Here is a 26,210-nt window from a genome sequence, read left to right as displayed (position 1 = left end):
GGAATTTTGTCAATGAACTGCAAGATGTATGCTCTGTTGAAATACTCCAAAACATTCATGGAAAATAAGATTACTTCACTGGGGCTGGCAGCAGATTTACAAGTTTGTCCTCTAGGCCCCCCTTTTTGCTGTCATTAAAAATACAATTTAACATTGTTCTAGGATTTCTCAAGAAATCAATTTATGATATCACTAAACAAACTCAGAAACAAGCCGGGGAGAGTTGCTGAGGAACAGCAAATTTCCATTGCGACCATATATATTTTCCTTGGCAAGGCAAAGAGTTCAGCATTTGCCACTGTCATCAGGAGCCTTCCCCCTCTCTTCTCAAAGTAGTGTGTTTGTGTTGATCACACCCACATACCCTAGTGACTGGTGACAGTGCCAAGCCTTGTCATCTGTGTTATAATCTCCGAATGAGACTGTCCTGAATATTTACATCGTTTACATCAGATAATTCTGCAGTGCTAAAAAGCCCTACAAGCCCATGCTGTCAAATTAGCATGTTAGCTGGCTCGGGTGTTCAAACCCTGCCACCTCTACAAGGCAAGGCTGGAACTTATTAATGGCACCACTGTGCCAATCCTGGATGTGGATGGGTGGATCTGGCCCACATTTCCAAGGGGGGGCAAAAAATGTGATTGTAAGGTTATGCTGTGTGCATCTCTCTCTGTCTGCTGCACATCGGTTTGGTAATGTGATCGGACAAGCTGCTCAAACACCTGTCCAATCCCACATTTCAGGCGGGTTTTTGTTTTCGCTCTCTATAGCAGCGATTCTGGCAGGGTTGCCGCGGCCTTGCTCAAGACTCACACTGTTTGCATGTCTAACCGCGAGGACTCTCAAATTACGGAGACCAACTGTGCCATTCTGCAGGAAAAGACTTAAAATGGAGCAATTTGAAAATGATTCTCAAATACAGAGAGAGAAAGGGAAAAAGAAAAAAAAAACTTCTCTTTTGTACAAAGCCTTTTAAAATGCATGATTACGGTTCAACAGGAGGTTGCCATATCATGCTTTGCATGCGGAGAGTATAAGTTAAGTCTCAAAACAGGGAAAATAAGGAACATCAATGTAATGATGTCTGCTCTGTGTGCCAGTTTCCTCCTTTTCATACACTTTTGTCCAGTTTGTAAGGCAAAGCAGTAGGTGCAGATAAGAGAATAATAGTAAATGAATAAAACAAAGGATCCTGCTTACCTGTATCACTGACATCCTATTCGCTTGACTGTCTGTGTTCAGCCCAGCAAAACTGGAGTGGCACCCCGACCTGGGCACAGTCAGGCTGTTTGGGGTGGTTTTCAGGTACATGACCTCTGACCTGGGCAGAGTGAGTGGCAGCGGGCTCTGGTAGTCGAAGCATATGGGTGAGGTGATCAGGGATGGGCTACTGACAACGTTCATCCGGCTCGCAGAATCCCTCTCCTCCATCTCACTCTGCACCAACATGATGTCACTCTTGTTGATCCGTTTCTTTTTTCCCTTCCCCACCGGAGGATTGGAGTACTCAGCCATGCGGCAGTTATAATTCCCAGCATCCTTATCTTGATGCTTGGACTTGACAGCGATGGCAGTCATGACGGCCAGGAGCATGACAGAGATAATGCAGAGGGTAACTATGAGGGGCAGGGACACGTCCCAGTGCTGCTGTTCCCCACTCGCACTGGAACCCCCTCCTGTCGTCGTTTCCGTATTCGCCTTAATGATCAGCTTAGCCACAGCAGATAAGGGGGGTTTGCCATGGTCAGTTACTCTCACCACCAGCTCAACCACTGGGGCAATCTCCTCCCAGAGAGCATGGGCAGTTCTGACCTCTCCTCCCACTGGATCTATCTCAAACAGGTGGTCGTCATTTCCCTCTGTGATCTCATAGGTTAAGTGCCCACTTTCTCCATGGTCGTGGTCCACTGCTTTTACTGTAGCAATAATGTACCCAATTCCCACGTTTCTAGGTACTGGGATCTCAGCCGTATCATTCTGCAGCAGGGGTAAAATAATAACTGGAAGATTGTCATTCACGTCAAGGACATTGACCCTGACTGTAGAAGTGCTCTCCATGTGAGGAGAGCCGCTGTCTTTTGCTTGAACCTTGAACTCAAAGGATTTTGTCTGCTCGTAGTTGAAGGAGCGAGAGGCGTAGATTGCTCCGTTTGTGGGATTAACAGACACATATGTGTAGACTGATACATCTCCAATGTGGGATGGCAGTATGGAGTATGAAACAGTTCCATTACGACCTACATCTGGATCATGTGCCACGACGGAGCCCAAGTACTCTCCCGGGATGTTGTTCTCAGGCACCTGCAGCACGTAGAGTGTCTTTGTGAAGCGCGGCGCATTGTCGTTCTCATCTAAGATTTTCACAGTGAATGACCTGGTGTTGTTCAAAGATGGGTTCCCGTTGTCTCTTGCAACAATTGTGACATTATATTCATCTTTCGTTTCTCTGTCCAGAGGTCTGTCTGTAAGCAGAGTGTAGAAATTATCATTGTTTTCCTGAAGTCTGAAGGGGACATTTCCCAGAACTCGGCACTGGAGCTGGCCATTACGCCCTGAGTCTTTATCAGTCACTCTGACCAGTGCTATGACAGACTCTGGAGGAGCTGCTTCACTGATTGCTCCCTGCCGAACAGAGACAAAACTTATTATTGGCAGGTTATCATTTTTGTCAAGCACTTTCACAGTAATTTTACAATGTCCTGGTATCGGATTGGGCCCCAGATCCTTTGCCTGCACATCAAACTCTATGATTGGATTCTCCTCAAAGTCAATCTCTCCCTGGACCTTAATGACGCCAGTGTTTGGGTCTATTGAGAACAAATCTTGTATTCGCTCAGAAGCATATCCAGTGAAGGAATAAACCACCTGCCCGTTGCTTCCCTCATCCTGGTCAGTGGCGTTCAGATCTATAAGTATTTTTCCAGGGGGAGAATTCTCAGGAATCTCTAGCACATAGGAAGATTTTTCAAAAACAGGGCTATTGTCATTTGAATCAGTCACTCTGACATTGATTTGCATGGAGCCCGATCTCGGATACTCCCCACCATCGATTGCAGTAAGAAGAAGAGTGTGATGACTCTGATCCTCCCTATCAAGGGGTCTCTGAACCACCAGTTCTGGGTATATAGTCCCATCACCCCTCACTTTTAAATCCAAAGAAAAGGTATTGTAGTCATCTCTTGTAACCTGATAGGTCTTTATCCCATTTTCCCCAGAATCTGAATCATGTGCAATAGTGAGGGGGAAGCGTGTCCCAGCAGCTGCATTCTCAGAAATATCAATATTCACATGATCTGAGGGGAAACTGGGGGAGTTGTCATTGATGTCCTGTATATCAATCTTGATCATGCAAATTTCCTTGTCATTGGCGAACACCTCCATAGAGAGCTGGCACTTGGGGTTGCGCCTACATAGCGTCTCTCTGTCAATCCTTTGTTTGGTGAAGATTAGTCCACTCTCAGGGTCAACATCCACCAGATGCGGGGCTGAATTCTCCAGCACCCTGAAGTTGGATTTCTTCCCTCTCTCTACAGTCCCATATCCGCCGTCTTTTGCTATGTTGCCTATAACAGTTCCAGGTCCCTGCTCCTCCGGGACGGAATAATTGAGGTTTTTTAACGTGAGGGCTTTCACCCACAGCAAAAGGAAAACGGGTGCAGAGAGACGCATCCCTTCCAAGTGGATATGCAGCAGTGGTAGACTAAAGAAAAAAGAAAAAAAACTGGTTGACTTTCAACCTGTTGATTAGGAGGGGAAAAAAAAGAAAAAAGAAAAAAAAAACCTAGTGCTCTAACCCGCACCGGGCACGGGTTTCACGCTGATCTCACAGTAATTAGGTATTAAACCGATCTCTGAACCGTGCTCTCCCTTTTTAATTTGGATCTTGACCTTTTTTGGGATGCGGTGTAGCTGGGATGAACTCTTTCTGTAAACAAAGATGACCGCTCGACGACACCTGATGCATGAATTAAATATCAAATTCGGCACCACTACAAGAGAGATGCTTTGTTTCTCTTTGTTTTTTTTTTCCCCCCCAAACGTAATGTGTGTGTGTGCGTGAGTGCGTGTGCGTGTGTGAGTGTATGTGTGTGTAGGGGGACTTGATGAATAATCGATTACTATAAAGTATTCATATTCCCAACCGCATCCAAGGTTAAAGCGTTTAAATCTCGTGGTTGAAGGTTAGAGCGCGGCTCGCAAAAGCGCATTGCCCTCATGCGACATCTACACCTAGGCTACTGCGAAACACTGACATGGCCATTCAAAATGCAGCATTTGCCATTCACATCGCATGTTACTTTCCCCCTTTCTCCTGTGCGGCACACTGTTGCACATAGGCGTTCGGTCCGCGTCGCCCATACACAGTCTGCTCACAAAGTGGAATAAAAAATAAAACAAGCAGGATGCAGAGCTGAGAAATACTCCAGTTCCAACCTTTTGTGCTCAAGAGCGTCTGCGACTTTTGCCCGATGATTGTCCTATAATCAGTCCAGTAATCCCATAATCCAGTCCAATTGGACCCGGTGCTCTTCCATCCTTCATTCCAGACAATTCCCTTCAGCACTGACCCGTAAAACGAGCGGGAGGAAAAAATGAGCCACACAGAGGTGCTGGAAGATTTCAGATAATCAAAATTAATCGCTTCTCCTGCGCTCACAGGTTTCTCTCCTCTCCGCGTCAACTGTTGAAACCCGCTCCCCTCACTGTGTTGAGCCGATCTGACCGGAAGCCTCTCGAAGCCCTCGCAACGCACTCCCGTGTGTTTCTGGGCGCATTTAACATACTTTCTGATCGTCTTCCAGCGAATGAGTGAGCAGTGACAGATCTTTGCCTTGAGGGGGGTTTCTCCGATAGGGTCTGGCAAGATCGCATGAAGAAGGGCTGTTCTAGTGCTACGTGATTCATTTACTGATGTGCGCGCAGCGAACAGCAGCATCACAGGGAGGAAACGTGCTGGAGGATGTTGCTCCTAATACATGTCGATGTGAACCAGAGGGGATTGGAGATAGGTTTCTTGAAATGTGCCGTAGCAGGCAGGAGCAGAAAGAACTTGACAAGTGGGGACAGAGACGGCCCGTTGCTATATGTGGCCCCAGGGCAGAAATTTTGTTCGGTGGGGGGGAGTCACTTGTTGTCACAGGTCACCACAGCATCACTATCATCTTCTTTTATGTGGTCCCTTCTTCATCCTTTCCAAAGTATGCAGAAGTCAATTCATATCATTTATTGAATTTATATAGAGCAGCATACCATACAGTAGGATATACTTTAAACTTTTCTTACTTTCTCATGTTAAGAACCATAAACTAAAATATATGTTTCATAAACAAAAATAAAGTAGTTCATCAGTGGAATGAAAATGATTCATGGCTTTCAATTTTTTTTATTTTATTTTATTTTTTTTACAACTGAATCTCTGAAAAGTGCGGTGTGCACGTATTCAGAACCCCAAGACAGTACTTTGTGGAAACAATTACAGCTACAAGCTGATACACTGGGGCATGTGTTTACATGCCCCCCTCCCCCCACAAAAAAAAAAAATCAATCAATCAATCAATAAATCATTTGAATTTTTCTCTCAGAGCACAACCTGACTTCCTCCATTATTATTATTATTATTATTATTATTTTAATCACATCTAGAAGAAGCACTTTGACGAAGCTTGGCAATATAACTTAGGCTTAGTCAAATTGGATAAAGAGCATGTGCAGACATTAGGTTTTAAGATTTTTAGTTGGACTTTATTTGTTTGACTCATGAATATGCTTTTAGCTAAATTATTCCATTGTAGTTCTCGGTGTAAGCTTAGAGTTATTTTCCAGAGAGAATGTGAAGCTCTGTTCCAGTCTCAAGTATTTTGGTGCTTCTAACATTTTTTTTTTTTTTTTTCTGTACTGTCCTGCTTTTAGCACAATTCATCTGCTTATTATCTCTGAGCAGCTTTCCTATCCCTGCTCCCCACAGGATGATGGTGGTTTTGTTCAGACTGATGTGCACTGATAGTTAGTCCCTCACAAATAGTTTTTTTCATGGATGTATTTTTGCTATTTTAGCATAAACGCTATTTGTGCAGCACACAGCTAATACTTATACTGTCAGCAGATTGCCTCACCTTAACCGCAGGTTTCTGAGTTACCGTTGGCCTTTTGAGTGCTCTCCTGATCAGTGCTTTCCTGTCAATTTAGGAAAACAGCTGGTTCATGTTAGGTTTGCACTTTTTCCATACCTTTCTCATTTTCACAGCACTTGCAATAAAGACTGTTAGGAGTTGACAGCAAAAAAATGGTTAAATCATTTCTTTCTCTGACTTAATCATTTGTTGTGTAACTACTATACAGTACTTGAATACAAACTGTTGAATTGAGAAGCAGAACCCAAGTATATTTTGTTGGGCTCACAATAAATAATTGTAAACAGTAAACTAGAATATATGTCCCTAGAGGAATTTACAAATAGATGCAATATGCACTAAATATGTCAAAGGAACAATATGAGTTTATTAAAATAAGAGCCTTAAATCAAGATTGTTGACATTGATATGAAACTGTTAGGATTTCCCACTGTGTCTCTATCTTATTTGCCACTTCTTTAAAATGTCCAATATGTAAAAGGATACATTTCATATTTGGATCACACTATGGTAAACATGGCTTCAAATGTGCTCAAATCCAGTGCTTGTGAAACAATGCTACAGCTTAATTTATTCATACTTTGGGTTGACTCTGAGTGTAATTTATTTATTTGTTTATCTTTTTTAGGGGATGAGGTGTGACATATGGCCAACATGGTGTTAGAAATGTAAAATTAAAGCTTTCAAAATGTTTGGAGAGTAACAGAGAGTGCTGTCTTCTCAGTGTCATTGAAGCTCCTTAGGTATTCATAACTTAAGATCCTTATTAATTATTAAAAACAACAACAGGCTTACACCTGTCTCTTCTGTTTGTTCCTCATTTTCATCATTGCTTTTGAGAAAATTTAATCAGAAGATGAAAAGAGAAAGAGAAGGAGACAGACTGTGGATGTTTTCAGGATAATCTCTGTAAAGGACATAAGACAACTGCTTATTCCTCTGAAAGAAACAAGGCTTATTTCACAGCTCAAATATCACAGCTGTTGGTATAACCTGCCTTATGCGGCTATCACATTGCTTATCCACATCAATCTCATATCTCGCACTGAAAAAAAAAAGAAAAAAAAGATGGACTGACATTTAGTTCACTCAGCATTTCAACAATATGACATTTGCATTTTTATTCTCACTTGACCAAATCTCGGTGACGCCGGCGTGTGCGTGGGGGCGGGCGGGGGCTCCATGGCGTCGCATTCAGGTACCATATGAGAGCAATTCTGGGAGGACGCTGTGTCAACATAGGGGCGAGATTACTGTAGCCCACTTCCTCATTTAATTTCATGTTGCTTGGGATCTAAATCAACCTTGAGTTGCTCCTCAGTTCATTTTCGATGTAGGAAACATGGCTGCTTTCCTCCTGTGGGGAGCATCAACTTTGGCTGGCCCCGGTGCAGCTTGCATAAATTGGCCATTTCTGCAGGTATGAGATAAGGACAACAAAGGGAAACTAATTATCATTCAGTCTATGTTAAAACCTCAGGAAAGAGCCGCTATTGACAATTGTGTCTGCATTGTCACAGTCATACTATTTAATATGATCTGAACTCTAAATGAGAGGGTGGTTTATATCCATAATAAATAGGCCACATCCTGATGTGAGGCTTTGGATGCCTTGTTCATCTAAAATCCCGCTGACTTTGTCTTGGGTAACTTTCTCTAATGAGACCACAGTACTCGACCTGGTATGAAATGCAATTTATGTTGCTTTTTCCTCCTCCTTTTTCAACTGCAAGAACAACAGTGTGCATCAGGTGTTCCGTGGCAAATTGATTTTTACGTGAAAGCGCATTATTCCAAAGGCATAAAAAAAAAAAAAAAAAAAAAAACATACCTGTTGTAATTCCGGGTGGAAATAACAAACGGTGGCTATGCTCTGTTTAAGCACACTTGTAATATTTTGCCATCTCTCTCATGTGATTCACTTACCACTCGGCGCAAGCATGATTAAAGGTGAGATTAAATTGTTTATCATTCCCTTTTTTTTATTTATTTTTTTCCTGCTCCCGTCTCTAGTTGCGCCACACTTTGAGCAGCACACAGGAATACTGATGGTGGGGGAGCAGGAATAATGATTAGGACAACCCACTGAATCTTGCTGCAGAGTAAATGAGCACGAGAAACCAGTTTTAATGGAGCATTTGGCAAAACAATTAGTTACTCCCTAAAATAAAATAGAATTGCTGTATATTTTTGCAAAGCACTGCAACACCATACTGCTACATTCTGCCTAAATCACTAAAATGTAAATAAATTTATCCTTTTTGGAGGAAAAAACAACAACTTTATTATATATGTGTAAAATCTTAAAGTTGTATATACAGAGTGTCTTACAAAAATATTTAAAGCTGTTTATATGTCCACATTTTGTCCCTTTAAGACAACAAACCATCATTTATGTCTTTCATAACATTTTAAAAACTAGAGCCACCATAATTAGTAAAATTGTCTTAAAATGAGGGTTTCCAAATTATTTTTCAAAATATATAAACCGAGAAGCACGTTTTTATTGAGTAATCTTATTTAGACAAACCCCGTACAAAAGTCAGTGCAACCAGTTACCTTTAGAAATCATAGAGTGCACCTGAGTTTTGTAAATGCAACTGTTTTGTGAATTTGTAGGTGGTTTGTAACTCTGGAGGAACTACAGAGAGCCACAGCTCAGGTGTAACAATCTAAACTCATGAATTAAATATTTATTTTGAATTTTAAAGCAACTAATTTTTACAACCAGAAGAAACAAGCATCATGCTGTTGTTAAATTAGTAAAAAACAACCATCTGTTATGTCCCAGAACTGAGATAACACAATATATAAAAGCAGAGAAGAATTAGAAGTGATCCATTTCCAGTTTAGAAAGGAGTAAGCGGAAGCAAATGATTAATTGATCTAACTTGTACTACAACCCATATATCAGCCTTGTTTTTCTTGTTGACAGGACAGTTATTGTTTATTCATTTCAGAAATATGATCTATGAAAAAATGGGAAGAAGAAAGCAATTGTTGAAAGAAAGCCAAAACAGTTCTGTTTGTCACAAGCCATTCAGGGAACACTGGAATATGTAAAATAAGGTGATCTGGTCAGATGAGGGCTGCACAGTGGCGCAGTTGGTAGAGCTGTTGCCGTGCAGCAAGAAGGTTCTGGGTTCGATTCCCGGCCCTGGTCTTTCTGCATGGAGTTTGCATGTTCTCCCTGTGCATGCGTGGGTTTTCTCCGGGTACTCCAGTTTCCTCCCACAGTCCAAAAAACATGACTGTTAGGTTAATTGGTCTGTCTAAATTGCCCCTAGGTGTGTGTCTGTGTTGCCCTGCGACAGACTGGCGACCTGTCCAGGATGTACCCCGCCTCTCACCCGGAACGTTAGCTGGAGATAGGCACCAGCACCCCTCCCGACCCCACTGAGGGACAAGGGTGTTCAGAAAATGGATGGATGGTCAGATGAGACCAAAATTAGTTTTTTGCTCTACGTGAAAAATACTTTGCATTTCAGAAAATTAACACAACTCACCATTCACATTGCAAAACATGGTGGTGGCAGCATTATACTATGGCTATCTTGCTACCTTCAGCAAAGACACGGAATTGGTCAGAGTTGATAAGAAAGTGGATTGTGCTAACTGCAGAGAAATTCTGGGAAAATACGTGTAAAAGGCTTCCCAAAACGTGACACTGCAGTGGGCAGAGGTTTACTTTCCGACAGAGTGAGCAGAGGATTGTCCGAACTCTGAAGTTAACTAGTTTTCAAAGAAAAACGGTCAGAAGCTTCAGTCTCTGGATGTGATAACTATTAGAAACAGACCCCAGACTTGAATCTGTAGCATCAACTGCAATATGGGTGACGGTGGGAGTGGAAAGGGAGAATGGAGTGGATAAAAATACACCCAACATTTGTCGCAGAGTATTTATTGACTAAATGTAAACTTAAATGCTATTTAGGTTGACTGGATTTTATTGCATAGTGTTAAAGTTAACATGAATGAAAATGTATGGACTCCACATTTTTCAGGTAACTTATGATTTTTTTTTTCTTTGTAAAAACCATTTGCCAGATTTCTCACACTTATTGCGTTTTCCACTTATTTTATCTTGCATATCGGTGATAGTTTAATGATTTCTCTTGTAAGATTCCCATAAAACACAGAGGCTTGTGATTGTAATGCTGCAGCAAATACAAGTGCTGTATATTATTGCAAAGCACTGCAACACCATATTGCTACATTCTGTCTAAATCACTAAAGTAAGTTCTATATTGTAATAATATAGATTTTCGTGATGCAATAGTAATCCGTATTTCTCTATAATCCCTCTGTCATGACTCCTCAGAAAGGTATGAGTCTTAAAGGGACAGCTGATTTAATTCATCCCCCCAAAGCCCATTTTTTTCTATACTTGCAAGAAGCCATGCAGAAAATTTTAATTTAATGTGTCAAGGTTTTTGAGAAGTGAACCTGTGAAACTTCTTCCCCTCATCAGCTGTGACAATGCATCACAGTTACAGAAACACGAATTTAGGAATACTTTCAAAGTGACTTAGAATATAGTTTGTTATGGTTTGTAACATAATGCTTTGAAAGCTTCCTTTGTGTCAGAGTGGCCACTGTGATCTGAACTACCCCAGGATGAGGCTAGAAAATATTTGAAAAAGGCTGTTGAAAAGATCATATTTCTGTTTGATGTCTGTGGTGAACACTTTGTTCTCTTCTCTTCCCTGGCAACAAATCCACAGAAAAGAACAAAATGAAGAATGTGCAGATCCTACTAACAAGTGCCGTTGCCTGAAATGTAGCAGCCTATTGTTTATCTCGGTAAGTGAACTGTTTCATTTGTTCACCACCTCAGAGCAGCACATATTGCTGTGGTGGATGGCGGTCATTTAATTCAAATGGCTGACTCCAGTGAGGTTTGAATCCTGAGTCCAATCTGTGGTAGGAGTGACGCAGAAAAACACACTTTCTTAAAAGTTCAGAGACTTTGTTGGTCTCGTTTAGTGTAGTTCTGGTATTCGTTTATGCCAAATGAATGCAACTGGTCTGGAAAAAGTTTTTAGCGTTTCCTTTCTTCAGTCCATCCTTCTCAGTCACCACCCTTCCTATCGCACGTCCTTCTTTCCTTCCTCACTATCTTTCATGTATTCTTTCCTTCATGTGATCTAACTTTTCTCTTTGCGTCCTTTCTTTCTCATTTTGTTGTTATTCTATATCTTCATAGAATGTAAATATCACTACATGTCAATCTGTTGTTTTTGCTGGTTCTTTATGTAAACTCTGGGCACAGTATGTGCCATATATTAAAATTAAAATTTAGATTTTTTTTGTTTTTTACTTGGCAAAAAAGACCGGTAACTCTATTATTGGTACTATTTAAAAGAATGAAACTTTACATGAAAATGCAAAGGAGTTTAGGCAAACTCAGCAAATATTTATATATATGCTCATGTTTAACATTCATGTACCAATACCCTCTTAAAGGATTTTCCTCTTGTAACAGAACATGTAATTCAGGAAGCTCCAGATTTCTGTCAGGCTATCTTTGCTCTTCCATATTAATCTTCTATAATGCAGTTTCAAAGGAGACAGGGTTCTGACACTGTTGCGCTGGGTGGCATGTTGCTTCATTAAGATGAACATGGGAGCTGTTGTTTATTTTTAGTCGATCCCACACACAACACCCTGCTGTTATAATTCGCAAGCATACCAAATGTGCATTAATCTGTAGCTGAAAATAGAGCCCAAGAAATGCCCTATTTACCAACAAGTCCTCCAACCTAGGCATCAAATGGGTTGTTTGTAATGGTTTCCTGATCACACTAATGAAAGAATATCAGTTGTTTAACACATGAAGCTAATAAACATGGTGGCATTTGGTTATTTAAGAACTGTGCAATGATTGCAGGGTTTTTTTTAGGAGTTACAGTGTTTTTTATACATTTAACAAAACATTTAAAAGTAATTAAGATCGACTAGTTTTCAAATATAGTTTATCTTTTGTTACACATCTGATACATTTACTTGACACAGAAGGCTTCTTTGCAAAGCATAAGCATTATTGAGGGAAGTAGAGGTCTCAGAAATGCTTGCTTCAAAATGCATATGTTTGACTTCACAAGGTTGAAGGAATAACTTATTATTTATATGTTGTGGTTGTGTTAGGAGTTTATGAACAATAAATATCTTAATCAAAACTTTGTTTTGGTTTTTAAACAACAATTAGCATTTAAGCTATTGGCTGGATCAGAGCAAAACAAAGAGCGTAATAGACTTCTGCAACGGTAAACAACTCCTGTCTCTATATGTTACATGGGTTTATGGGAACGTTCTTAAATGACTATTTTATTTACATTACAACGTATTTTACATGAAATAATATTATAATTTGGTCCCAACATTTAACATCATTTTTTTTTCCCCTTGAATTAGCATGACCTGATGTAAACAACTGGTAAAAACAAAAAATGAAGCTAAAGTGAGTAAACTGCATTTCATCACCTCTAACTAACTGTACAGTTTGTCTAAATGCAGAACATGAAAACTTATTTTAAAAATATGTTTTTAATTCATTTTAAAACCCAAACACTTCCTGACTACTGTTGTCCTCTTTAAATGCTACGGAGTCTGTCACTTGCAAAATCAACATAAATATTGATATTTTTGATCATTTCTAAAATTATGTAAATAATCCAAATTAGACTGAAACAGGCAGATCTTAACCTTTCACACTACTGTCCATTAGCCGTCCATTTCTGTGGGCTGACAATTATTATGTCGCTCTGTCAAATGAACCTAAATAGCAGAGCTGCTTCGCTGCCTGTGTGTGCAACAAAAGCAACCTAACACAGCTCACAAGCCTTGTTATCATGATACATGTCGAATAAATTGTTTTTGTTACAGACCAGATGTGGATTTGCATATAAATGCAAATCCTCAAGGGTCAGTGTTCCAGCTCTCCAATATTTCAGTTCTCCGGATTCGAGCATCACTCTCCAGAGAGTCGGGGTTAAAGGGCAGATGTTTTTGCATCGCATTTTTTTTTTTTTTTTTTTTAATAAATGCTTAGGAGGTTTAAAAGTTCAGACAAACCTCTGCAAAATTATCAAAATTTGCACTTCTGTTTGGAAGTTTATTTGATTTCTCATTGAAGTCAGCTCAGGTTTACTTGGTGGTCGGTTATGTGTGTTTAGAAAATTCACAGACTAATCTACATGATGGGAGTAGAGAGCTAAAAAAAGTGTTTGTGCGTGCAGAAAGGTCCTTTCTAAAGGATTTATGCAAATGTGCACCTCACGAATTACCTGCTCATCAATCAGTCTGGAAAACAAGCAGTGCATGGATTTCAGCACAGAAGCAATGTGAAACTAATGAACATTTCTGAACAGTTCACATCAAACATTTAAGGCTGAGTCATGAATATCATTATGAGAACGAAGAAAACAACTACATGACCATAAGTGGGTTGACTGACAGCTCACGAGTTTCTGCAGCTGCAATAACTAAGCTGAAGTCTGAACATTTAATTTTGTTAACAGGTCTGTGTCTTATAGACATTTCAGAAACGTTCCTGCCGACTGCAGAAAGAGCCAAAATGTCAGTCAGTTGGACATATTGAATGGGTATTATTAGTCTGAACCTGGGTAGGCTTTTTTTTTTTTTTTCACTTCATGCTGCTTAGATCTTATCAAGCTGCACATTACTTTAACAGTCTATTATAATAAACTAAATCATTTCTTTCACTTTCTAAAAGACATAAAAAATAATAAAAAATTAAAGCCCAGACAGTAATAGAGTGTATACTTTAGGAGTAACTAAACACTCATACATTATCAGCCAATCTATACTGTTTACCATTTAATCAAAAACATTTTGTTAAGGAATCTGGTACTGTATAACAAATTAGCCCTTTAATTATAAAAAGCCCAAGCTACAAAGTCTACAGTATTGCAGGCATAAGGAAGAATTACTCCCCTACTAAAGATGCATTGATTATTCATCCCAGTAACGACCTCATGTCTTAAGTTGTTAGAACTCAGCATTCTAAAGTCTACCATGTAACTTAAGAGACTCCAGGAACAATTCACTGCTTAAATTCTCAGAACAAGCTCACAACACATGCTTGTAGTCTTAGATGATCAAACAAAAAATTATTGATTTTTTTTTTTTTTTTCCATTTTATTGTGTATGTGGAGTTTTGAGTCAGGCTTCCAGCAAAGCTTGGCAGCTCCACTGAGAGGCTGGTTTCTACTGACAAGTTGTTGTAATGCCAAAACATGCTCAACGTTTTGGACTAAATACAAGGTCTACATTTAAGACTGCTGTGTGCACAATTGAAAAAAGGGGATAACCTAGGAGTTAATAGATCAATGTTTTTTTTTTTTCTGTACCTATATTTCTAATAGACCTCTTGGCATTAAATTCATACTAGATGTCGGTTACAACCCAAGTGGTGCAATATAGAAAAAAAAATCAAAACATAGTCCAAAAACTCAAAATATTGCCCATAAATAATGCTTAGAGTTGATACAGGGACTACAACAAAGAGGTGCAAAAAAGTCATAGAAAGCAAAAATGAAAGAACTGAAATCAGACTGTATTTAGAAAGGAGCCCTCCCCTCTATTTGTGCAAATTCATTTTTTAATTAATGGACAAAAATAGATTTCTAATAACCAAGTTATTACACAAGATGCAGGTTTCATGAAGTGCTCTCTCAAGAGCTGCACAATCATTTTTATTTTACTTATTTTTTCAAAACACATTGATGGCACTGGTTACAGACACAATTTTAAGCTTATCAATGTTGAACAGAGCGCTGTTGAGTCCATAAATCAGAAGGGCAAAGAACATAATTTACCATTAGCCAGCCACCAACAACTGCTCCTTGCAGGATTTCTGACGGAGGAGTCCTGAAAATAAACAGGAGAGTAGTCAAAGAGCCAAGGAAGACCTGAAATTAGAAATATATATATTTCTTTCTGCTCATGCTGAAAAAAAAAAAAAGTACGAGCAGAGACGTAAATCTGTCAAGGAAGAGAATTTGTGGTAATGTTGTGAGTAAATGTTGTCTACTCTGTATTTAAAAAAAAAAGATATATAAATATTCTATCGGTTAAATAACTTTAATTACTTTAATTAACAGATAGTTGATATTTGTTCATCATTTTGTATACTTACATTTTAATTTGATGAATTTTCACTTGTTTTAGACCTGAATGAAATATGGGTAGAATGAGTTAAAACCTCAAACTACACATTTACAGTTTAAGTAAACACCGGCAGTATGATACTGAATGTGCATTTTAATCTTATGACCAAAATAAATCAAACTGAACTGAAAAAGCATGTATTAGCTCGTTCAGTTTTCTGCAGAGCATTTCAATAAGCCAGCCAAGTGCAGGTACATGGCATTATGAGAAACGTGTTTTTATAGAAAAACACTGATGCGCTCACTGCTTATTTTTCACACAGTATATTTTGAAATGGGTTCTAACATACATTGCACCTCTGGGGAACATTGGTGAAATTAAAGACTTTGATCAAAACACTGACTGAACAACACGCACTGCCAGCACTACATAAAAACTAAATGAGATAAAGGTCATCACCAAGGAGCCAATGGGTAGCTAGAAAAAGATAAATGAGCACATCTGCATGTGATGCCTTGTCTGACATGATTTAATCACATCATAGAATCTGAACCACTATTTATAGCACCAGATTATTTTTAAAGGCAGTAGCAATTTCCAATGTTTATTGGCTCCAGCACCTTGCATAAACATATTTTAAAATTTACACATTATGTCGTTTCTGTTAGTCCCATTTACTGCATGTGGAACAACACAATCCAACCTGGGCTTTACAGTGTCAGAATGGTTAGTAGAGATGGTCTAGTGCAGTTGTTTTGAGTTCTGATCCGATTCCAGCACCTTAAATATCTGCTGATTCCAAAAATATATATATATATATATATATTTGAACCAGAATACTTTTGCTAAATATTTAGTGTTGTTTTTGGTGACAGAGTTGCATAAATCGTAAATGAATAAATAATGCAGGCACTGTCAGCTGCATATTGTGTGCATATTTTCAGTCTTATCAATAACAACAAGACTGAGAAAAATCTGAACAGATAGCAAAGCAGAAATGGCCTGTGGAGGATGGGCACAATGGACATTATTAGGTTGTAATGATAGTTTAAAAGCAGTTTACTGCTCTTTGCGTTGGAATTTCCTGGGGTGTAAAACATTATTAAAAGCATCTTTAAACGTAAATATATGAGATTATTATTATTTCACTAAAGACAAATCAAAAACATCATGGCTGACATCATTGTTATTGCCTGCAGTGATAGTCGCTTTCAGCATTTTCAGCATTGTAAAGTTTCTCTAGCTTGAGCCAAATTCCTCCAACAGGCTACTTGCCTTCCAGAGCTCACAAGGATTTCATGGCTAGAAACTATAATGTATGTTGCATGTCTATATACCATTGATGGGGAGATAGATAGGCCTTGAAATGGGCAAATAAAAATTTCCTTACTTTATGTTATGAATTCGACTGATCAAAGGCCCAAGCAGAGAGCCAGTCACAGCAGGCTCTGTGCATTCTAATTTATACACATTAGTCTGTAATTTGGCCCGGATGGTCTGACTGTGCAAGGGTCTTTCTGTAAGCAGGTGTCTTAAAGGGATATTTCAGGATTTTGGAATTGGAGTTTTTTTAAAACGATAAAGTCCACTTTGGTTGGACCCTTGATATCGGGCTGATTAAGTGAGTTTAGTTTCCAGGTTCTGGAAACCTACTCTGAAGTTGCACTAAATGAGGATCGTGAGAGTTATCCACCACAGAGACGATGTTATCTGCTGTTTTTAAACACAGCGACTCTGAATAACTTTGTGTTACCTTTTATTACAACACAGAATAAAGTCAACATTAGAAATAAATGATCCCTTAGTATTTGTTTAAGCATTTAGCAAATGGTCCAATTGAATGTTTTGAGTTTGTCTACTTCAGGGTCATTCACCTGAAGGTAATTTAGATTTAAACTCGCAATTAGCCATAATCTGCAGAAGGCGCATTATATTCCTGTCGGACAAAAAAGCAACAACCTTGAAGCAAAATAATTTTAATCTTTATGTGGTGCGCCAATGATGATTTTATCACCATGAAAAGACAAACTCCTGTCATTTCTATTTCTAAATGGCTATGAACATAAAAAAGAGATTTGAATGCAGTTGAAATTGTACAAATTCAAAAGCTTCTTGAAATGGTAATCTAGAACAGTGCCATACAGAGACGAGAAATGTTCATGTAAAACATGTGGAATAGTTATAGATATAATTAGGCTTTATTCAGCAGAAAATAACTTCCTGTTTCAAATTCATAGCCTAGTCCAAAACATAAAAGAGACACAGAACAAACATTATAATATTTGTGAAGATTATCTTGAACTGTATATTTTTGTTTGACATTCAGCTGAACTACCAAATGTATATCCCCAAGGAATTTATTTTCTGCCTATTTTATTTTTTTTTTCCCTCCATTTGAAAGGAGAGGTTTCTAAGCATTGCTGGAGAAGATTATGGAGAGCTTATACGGCTCCATAACTAAAAGACAGAAATGTTTTCCGTGTCCAGAAAAAAACATATTAGAAAATTCAATCATTCAAATGTTTAAATTGAAAAGACAAAGGATGCTCCACTGAGTTTTTTTGGTACATGTTATGAAAATGTAAAACATAAAAGGCTAATACCATGTCCCAAGCGAATTAAAATCAATGCAATGTATGCTTATCAATTTCTTTAAATTGCAGTAAAATAGGCAGTGGTGGGAAGTAACAAGTACAAGTGCTTCGTTGCTGTACTTAAGTACAATTTCCGTGTATCTGTACTTTACTTAAGTAGATTTAATAATCTACTTTTACTCCACTACATTTTACAGTAAGTATCTGTACTTTCTGCTTCACTACATTTCTACAGAACCGTCGCGTTACTCGTTACATCCAAGTCGCGTTGCGGTTTTTTCCGTTAAAATATGAAGTTCAGGGTCTTAAGGTGGCGCCGTAAAATCCAAGCAATAACGTGACTTAGTGTCTGTCACCCATCGCCTCCCCCTTTACTCGCACGCGTAGCTCCAGACATGCGCAGTGGTTTCCTCTGAGCGGGAGAAGATGTCTGTCTGATCGTCAGTTATATAATAGTGCTGCATAAATCATAAGATATGGCGACATGTAAAACCAGCAGCGCTTCGCTTTCACAGACGGTGGGGACTTCGTCCAACTTTTAGCTTAAAGAAAGGTAAGCTATGTGGACGTGATGCTAGCAAAGCTAGCTGTACTGTCTGAGACACATATGTTGCATCCGCGATGAAAAAAAGTTGTCACTCCTGCGCTGAATTATTGTGAGGAGGTGTTGACTGAGGTGTCGCAAATATGGGACAACGCTGTGACCAAAGTCTGCATTGATATGACAGTCAGGGACGATCCAATTCTTCTGGATGGATCTTTACTGATTAAATTTATTTCAGCTGTAAGTATTTAATATATAGGTGTTTTATAGGAATGTGGATCTTTTAGATCAATTTGAGAAGCAATTTTGATAGGTAAAACTTATTTTTTTTTGTGTCACGTAGCGCGGGGTGCTGGTCTTGACTTGATCTTGGGTAGGTGGTCTTGACTACAACTCTGCAACGTGGCTCCTCGGTTTTCCTGCTGCTCATACAATATTCTGACATATTCATATCAATAATATGTGTTTATTTATTTTAGCTTTGACTTATACAAGCAGTTAGAAAAAAAATATTAAATTTAGTTGTAGCCTTCAGGTGCCAATAATGTGCAGATTTTCAGCTCATTACACAGAAAAACAGATTTGAATGTAACAATTGTTTTAGGACAGATCTGAATTGAGTTCAAATAAAAAGAAGTAATAGTTTATTTATTACTCAGAGTCTGATGTTTTCATGCCTTTGTCGCTGTTAATTGCAATGATCTGCTGACAGGTAACAAAAACACAACATTTAGAATCAGAATATCACAGCAGACCATTACAAAACACCAATAACGAAATGTTAGCTCAGCGAAAAGTCTCCTGCTTACCACATTCAAAGCTGATGTTATGAAAAGGTTTTTTCCAATTTTTTTTTTTTTCTAACAAGGAAGTCATTCAGACACAACATACAGAAATGAAATATTTCACATCAACTAAATATAGAAATATAAAGTGTCATGCTGATTGTAAAAGATGATGTCTGAAGGTTTTGGATGCTTTACTGCAGAAGGACCACCTCCATCATAGAAACATTACAATACACATGACTGCTATCGCTTTGTGCTTGAGACAAATTTTCCTCAGAACATTGTCAGAGATTAGTAGACGCAGAACTTATTTCAAACAGAAGTTGTAGGACCAGACAGTACAGTGTCCTTTTTGTTGAAGACTTTTTCGTTTTGGTTTGTTTTTGAGAAACACAATGTTGATTTCTGCTCTTTAAGTACAATTTAATTTCCCCCATATAAAGGAAACAGAATTAGACAGTACTATGTGAAAATGTCATAATACATAACTGAAGATGAATGTTGCTTTATTTTCCAACATAAAATGTCTTGCGGAAACTGATGGAAATAAATTCCTAACCTCAGTGGAGAAAAAAAGAACAAAAAAAAGAGAGAAAAAATGTTAGTAGGGCTGAAAGGACAGACAAGATATTGTGAATTATTTCACAACATCCACAGTATGTGTGTTATTGAGTTTGCGATAATATAATAATAAAAACCTTACATGTCCCCTTTAAAAATCCAAAGTTCATGCATTTTCTGAGTCCGGTTGGTCTTTTCATTTAATTCTTGGAAAAAGAGCAACCAATAACTCCACTTTGTAGCAAACATTTTAATTGATGGCTAGCTCTACTTTGAGGTGAGTGATACTCTAAATAACCCTTAAGTGACACACGAATGTTAATTTATTACTCCCTTCTTGAACTCTGAGCTCAGCAAATACGTGACTTTGATTCCCTTTTCAAAGGATCCACTCATTATTAAGATAGACCACGTGTGCCACTTTGTTTTTTAGCTCTGCCGGCTAAATTCCCATCGAGTTGAATATAGCCCACAGTCTCACCAAGGCCGTGCCAGCTGCCTCGTCTCCCTCTTTGCTCAAGTGTCCCACATACGGTGTAAGAGAATTGCTGGTTACAGTGCTCTTAGGACCGGCAGAGAAGCAGCAGGTTAGAAAAAAACACCTCCCGGGAGAAATGATTCAAGCTATTGGAGAGCCAGAGAGGCGAATAAAGTGAACGCAATTTCAAAGGGGAAATAAATGGAGGTCATGGTGTTTTGATGTTCCTGTACTGGTCACAAAAATAACTCGGCTGATGATGGAATCAATCACACCTTTGTGGCAGTGAATATTAATGAAGACGTGTTAGCTGTTGTTCTTTTTCTTTTTTTTTATTTTCCTTCTTAGCATTTTTAGTAAACACTGTTATCATGGAGCTTTGCCATCACCAGCTCCTCGCAGGCTCAAGTGAGAGTTTTCAGCAGCAGCAGCGCAGTGTGATACCGGCTGAATCGAGGAATATTATTTGAAATGTGATGGGTGGTGGTTGTTGTTTTTTTCTTTTTTTTTTTTCTTTCTCCTTCTGCTGTTCTTTTTCTTGTGTTTTTGTTGTGACAAGTGAGTGCAAGGTCAAAACGGAGTTTATCCTCTGATATCACCTGCCAGTCCAGACAAGAGAAACGCTCACTGAAGGTGACACTGCTTTGGTGTCTGCACTCAACATGCCACAGCATCTTTCATTTCCTGCACGCCAGAAATTTACAACTCATGGTTTGACAGGAGGAGTAAACATCTCTAATATGACCCAGACGGTGGTGCTCCTGTACTCCAAAGTAAACCTGCTCCAACCTGCATGATCTTTGAGAAGTCCAATGAAAACAAAAACAAACAAAAAAAAAAAAAACAAGCCACTTTTTTCTTCTTTTGACAATGCACCCTTACCTTGCAAAACTATTCATACCCCTTCAACTATTTCAGATTTTGTCTAGGTGCCAACTTTGCACATCTTTACACCAAAATGTCTGCCCTTACTTCATTGCAAAATAGCTGTATCTCAATTAACATTGGATGGAGAGTTATGTGAACATCTGTCATCAAGTCTTGCCACAAATCTCCTTTTGGTTTTCATTTTATCTCTGGCTGTTTATATTTAATAGCAATTTATGTCTGCTTATGCAGATGCAGACAAAGCCCTCTGTATGTCTTTCACGTATTTTAGTTTGTCATCATGGAGCTTGTAGTGTACATCAAAATGGACAAATGAAGCAATATCACTGGTAATTGTGGGGCCAGGGTGCCTCACATGCACTCAACAGAAGGAACAAAGAGGAAAAATCTGATCAAATATGCCCTAGCAGGCACTCAGAAATATTGAAAGTGTCATTCGTCATCGGCTTTGTGCACCGGTGTGATCAGGGAGAAAACTTTCCAAACTAAATGTTGTGATATATTGAATGGCAGCACAGACCACGTCTATCTATCGTGGTGCATCTTTTTTTTTTTTTTTTTGTATCTATTTGTTCTGAGAATGAAAAGCATCATGATTTCCTCTACCGTCGCCATGTTTGGTATGTTCAGAAACATTTGAATTCAGAAGTTTAGTCAGAACTACCCTCTGGTGGTTATATTGCCTAATGGCCATGCCAGCCTAATAAACATGTTAAAAGCAGTGATGCTTGACAACAATTAAAGTGAACATGCCTGTTGATGTGTACGTGTGAATTGAGCAAACATGGCTCTTTATAGTTGACTTCCTGAAAGAAAGGGACTCTGCCCCATTCTTTTTCAGACTCTAACATGTTTTATTCCTAGAAGCCACCTAACACCCCTGTCCCTTAGCCTGATGCTAACATAGCCCACCTGAGCTGTGGCTTTCTTCAGTTCTATCATGAGCCTCTTGGCTGCCTTCATTTGCTGGGAATGTTAGTGTACAACTCTCAAAAAAATTAAAAGACCTCTTAAAATGATCAGTTCCTCTGATTTTACTTTTTATAGATATACGTTTGAGTAAGATGAACATTGTTCTATTATTCTATGAACTTTTGACAACATGTCTCCGAAATCCTAGCAAAAATGTTGTATTTGTTTGCAGAAAATGAGAAATGGTCAATATAACAAAAAACGATGCAGTGATGTCAGAAAAAGATGCAGTGATGTCAGACCTCAGACAAGGCAACAAAACAAGTTCATATTCATTTAGAAACAACAATGTAAATGTTTTAACTTAGGAAGAGTTGAGGAATCAATATTTGGAGGAATAACCAGGAGGATTTCAATGGGATTCAGTGTCGTGGTCTCTTATTTTTTTCCAGAGCTGTAGGTGGATTGTGGAGTCTTGGTACATTTGCAGCTGTGCTAGTTTTACAATTTTTGACATAAATTGACCAATTTATGTGTCAAATTAAATTGAACAGTGCTTCACAAGAAGCCCAAAGCTTGAAAAATTGTTTTACAACATAACCCTGCTTTTAGCTTCTCTTCACCTTAATCAAACCACTCTGCGGTGCTCCTTGGACTTGACAATGCAAAGTTTGTTCACTAGTGTTTTCCACCAAACCTCGAAGGCCTTCTCAAACCGCATGTGTTGATAGTGAGATCAAATTACACACAGTTGGATTGTGTTTACGATTCAGTTCAGTGTCAGGGAAAAGGGGGGAAATGGATGGCGCACTGTTCAGATTTTAATTTGTATAATAAAACAATTTTTATATATAAAAAAAAAGTTTTTCAAAATTTTAAAAAAGTACACAATAGTTGTTCTGTAGTAAAGCTCAAGGGGTATATTTGCAACGTGAGCCAGAAGCCCTTAAAATCTCTTGAGCTCCCAAACCAATAATAGACTTATTTCCAGATGTATGATGTTGAAAGTAACTGTGATCCTGCTGGTTTAGTTCAGCGTAATGCAAAAAATACTTCCAGATTATTTCTGCGGTAGCATTTGATGTCACGGCCGAGTTGTTTAGTATGCTGTGGATCAATCATCTTCCTCAAAAAGTCATTTAAATTAACGTCTTGGACAGATATCTATCCAGTATTGGTCCGCAGAGGCAAGAGACTATCAGAAAATTAAAAAGGACAATTTTTTCTATGAAACTAAAATGAAACAAAATTGAGGCAAGACGAAGCCTCATAAAAATGCAAAGATGCTTCAGACAGACTGTCTTTTTTTAACTTAGATTTTTATTTTCTTGTAATAAATTAAACAATATGGTGTGCCCACCCTCTTTGCATCCTCTGTCTCTGACAACACAGCCACAGTTTTTTTTTTTTTTTTTTTTTGCAGCATAGCATGCCACTCATATGGCAGTCATCAAAAAACATGACAGATGAATTCATATTTTAGTGAAGCACTGTCTGAATTATCAATACTTAATATGAACCCAGGTCAAAAGCAGGGTTGGTATGCAACATATGATAAACTTGAAAAGCACAGAATTAGATTTAAGTTTTTTTTTAAAAGGAAAAAAAAAAACATCTTTCTCTTTATACATTTCCTCACTTTCCTTTATTTCTCTTCTGTCACTTTCTTTCTTCTCTCCTCTCTTTCCTCTTTTATCTTTGTTTTTCCTCCCCTTCTTTAAATTAACTTTCCTTATTTCCTGCTGCCTTCTCTCCTACAATTTTTATTTTTCTCTCCTACTTTCTTTTTTCCTTCATTCTTTACATCATCCCTTTCTTGCTTCTTTCCTTTCTTTCCTTCCTTCCTTTTCTATGTCTTTCTTTTCATCCACTTTCTGACTTAAATCTTTACCTTCTTTCTTAAAAGGGGCAGTATCAAGTTTTTTTTCAGGCACATAGTGCGATTTTATAGCATTATCAATTAACTTGTATGTTACATTCAGTTGTTGTAAAAATGCTCCATAGATCAAATATGAAATTTTGCTTCCTGATTTAACACCTTGAAATTCGGCCTCTGTCTCTTTAAAAACTCCTGCTCTTTGTCAAAGTCTGCCTTCAGGAAATCATCACAACATTGCTCCTCTATTAACTTTTTAACAACCTCTGAAGCTGCGGGTGAAAGCTGCTCTGTAAGTCGGAAGCTTGGAAACTGCAGCTCTGAGGAGGAGCTGTGCCTCGAAGGCGGAGCTGGGTCCAACCAGGCGTTTTGGACAGCTGACTAATTGCCGAGGGAGATGAAAGGATTTCTCAAACCTGCATGAAAGAATCAAGACAAAACTGCAGGTATGTTGTTGATATGGGAATAACATCATAGCATGATATGAAGCTCAAATAGTTAGATTTTACATGACACTGACTCTTTAAGTCCTTCCTTCTGCCCTACTTTAATATTTTTCTTCTGTTTTCCTTGAGTTATTGCTTGTGTCTGACTTTAGGTCCTTAACTTTTCTGTTTCTTAATTGTCTTTCCTTCCGTGTGTCTTCTGTGTATCTTTGCTTTCAAATATTTGTTTTTGTGTCTGCCCTCATCCATTCCTTGCCTTCTTCCTTTCTGTCTTCCATTCCATCTTCTTCATGTTTTTCCTTCTGCATCCTTCCTTTTTGCATCACTCCTTTGGCCTGTTTCCTAATTTTATTTCCTGTCTTCTGTTTTTTTCATGTCCTTGATTCTTTCTGTCTTTCTGTACGTCCCTCTTTCCTCACCATCTTTCAAACCCTTTTCTTCCTTCATACTTTCATATTGTTATTTTAAACAGTCTAATTTGGAAAATGCCTTGGTCTTTTGCGTGAAAAATCTGCTGAAACCATGTAGAGGACAAGCGCAGAAATTACCAGGGGTTTTGTTTTTTTTTTTTTGTTTTTTTTTTTTCTAATTTATTTATTTTAATCCGTAGGAGTCCCATGCCAATGTTGGGTCGTCACAAAACCAAAAAAAATAAGCTAATATCTGTGCAGTGCATGCCTAATTTGCAGATGAAGCATCAAATTAAAATGTCAGGAGGCTGGTTGGAGGAGCCGTAGCAGTGGAGTCTTAGTGTTTAAATTTATGTCTGAGATTATACCATTTTCAAGGAAGGTGCAATTTGTGCAGCGGCATTACCGGAGCAACACCATGTTATTAGTTTCAACAATTTTCAGTCGTGTTAATGCCATAAAGGAAGGAAGGAAGTCAGGAAGGAAGACTGTATGCCACCTAGCGGGATGTGAATAACCCATATATCTCGCCACCAATTAGTATTAGGCTGTACTGTAAAGTGACAGGAAACTAATTCATAAATACTGTAGCGACATGAAAGAGGAGGGAAGCCTTCCACGGAAGAAAAATAAACTGTCAGTCTTGCAGAGATAGGAGAACATCAACGCAGCCATTCCAATTACTTCAAGGTTAACTATGAAACACTAATAACTTCAGGGAACTGAAGAAACAAAACACTGTTAGCTAATAACATAAGCAAGTCATTTAGACTGATTGATGCAACATATTAGCTTGCCCTCCCTTTCCCCTCATTCTCTTTCTATATCTCTCTCCTCCTAATTTGCTCTTTCATATACCAGAGCTGTGCCTCCTTTTGGCAGCCCCGTCTCCATGGCGGCCCTGCGCCTACACAATAAGACGCTCCCCTCGCTCAGCTGTAAACCACAATCAACTGGTGAGCGACTGGCAAAGATTTATCATCATCAGCTGCAGAACTCCAGCTCTCCTAACGTGTGAGCTGGCACACTCTGCAGATAGAGACAGAACTGCAGGCACCGAGTGCCATTACTGCGCGAGACAGAGGTCAACCTCTCTGGCACTGACGTGGAGTAGCAGCCGTCAGCAGAGCCGCGCCAAGTTTGTATTAGGTCCTAAGCAGACTTTGATACGGGACTTCAATTCCAGTGTACATTATTTGTTAAATATCAGCTGTAAGTAGATTTTGAAGGAAATACTTTTCCTGACTCAACAAGCCGGTTCATATTTCTCCAAGATATAAAGTGCTCAAGTTAAGCTTGACTTTATATGTGGGCTTCTTTAAAAACCCGAGACTAAAAGGCAGGCAGCAAAGAATGTAATCAAGAAACAAAGCGATGGAGGTAGGGCACAAGGACAAACCCAAGGACAAAAGAACAGCGGAGAAGGCAGGAGACGAGGAAGAAAAGAGGG

General features: G+C 38.7%; 1 protein-coding gene and 1 long non-coding RNA gene across 2 annotated transcripts in view; one reads left to right on the top strand and one right to left on the bottom strand.

Annotated features, from left to right (window-relative positions):
• LOC106954915 (protocadherin-17-like) overlaps positions 1 to 5,003 on the bottom strand; it is a 28,114-nt gene extending 23,111 nt beyond the window's left edge. Inside the window, exon 1 of the mRNA XM_015044728.1 lies at positions 1,201 to 5,003. Within this exon, the coding sequence (XP_014900214.1) occupies positions 1,201 to 3,669 (2,469 nt within the window). The 5' untranslated portion in view covers positions 3,670 to 5,003. The remainder of the gene's footprint in view (positions 1 to 1,200) is intronic.
• A 3,560-nt stretch (positions 5,004 to 8,563) lies between these two features.
• LOC106954673 (uncharacterized) lies at positions 8,564 to 22,243 on the top strand. The gene is made up of 3 exons (XR_001426407.1): positions 8,564 to 8,575; positions 11,026 to 11,029; positions 22,122 to 22,243. It is a non-coding gene; the product is annotated as an uncharacterized LOC106954673 (long non-coding RNA).
• Positions 22,244 to 26,210: the final 3,967 nt, after the last annotated feature.

Source organism: Poecilia latipinna, unplaced genomic scaffold, assembly GCF_001443285.1.
Source record: "Poecilia latipinna isolate Pla-1442-1.1 unplaced genomic scaffold, P_latipinna-1.0 Scaffold37, whole genome shotgun sequence".
Classification (NCBI taxonomy): domain Eukaryota; kingdom Metazoa; phylum Chordata; class Actinopteri; order Cyprinodontiformes; family Poeciliidae; genus Poecilia; species Poecilia latipinna.
The sequence above is the reverse complement of the archived record's forward strand: the minus strand, read 5'-3'. Positions and strand labels throughout refer to the sequence as shown.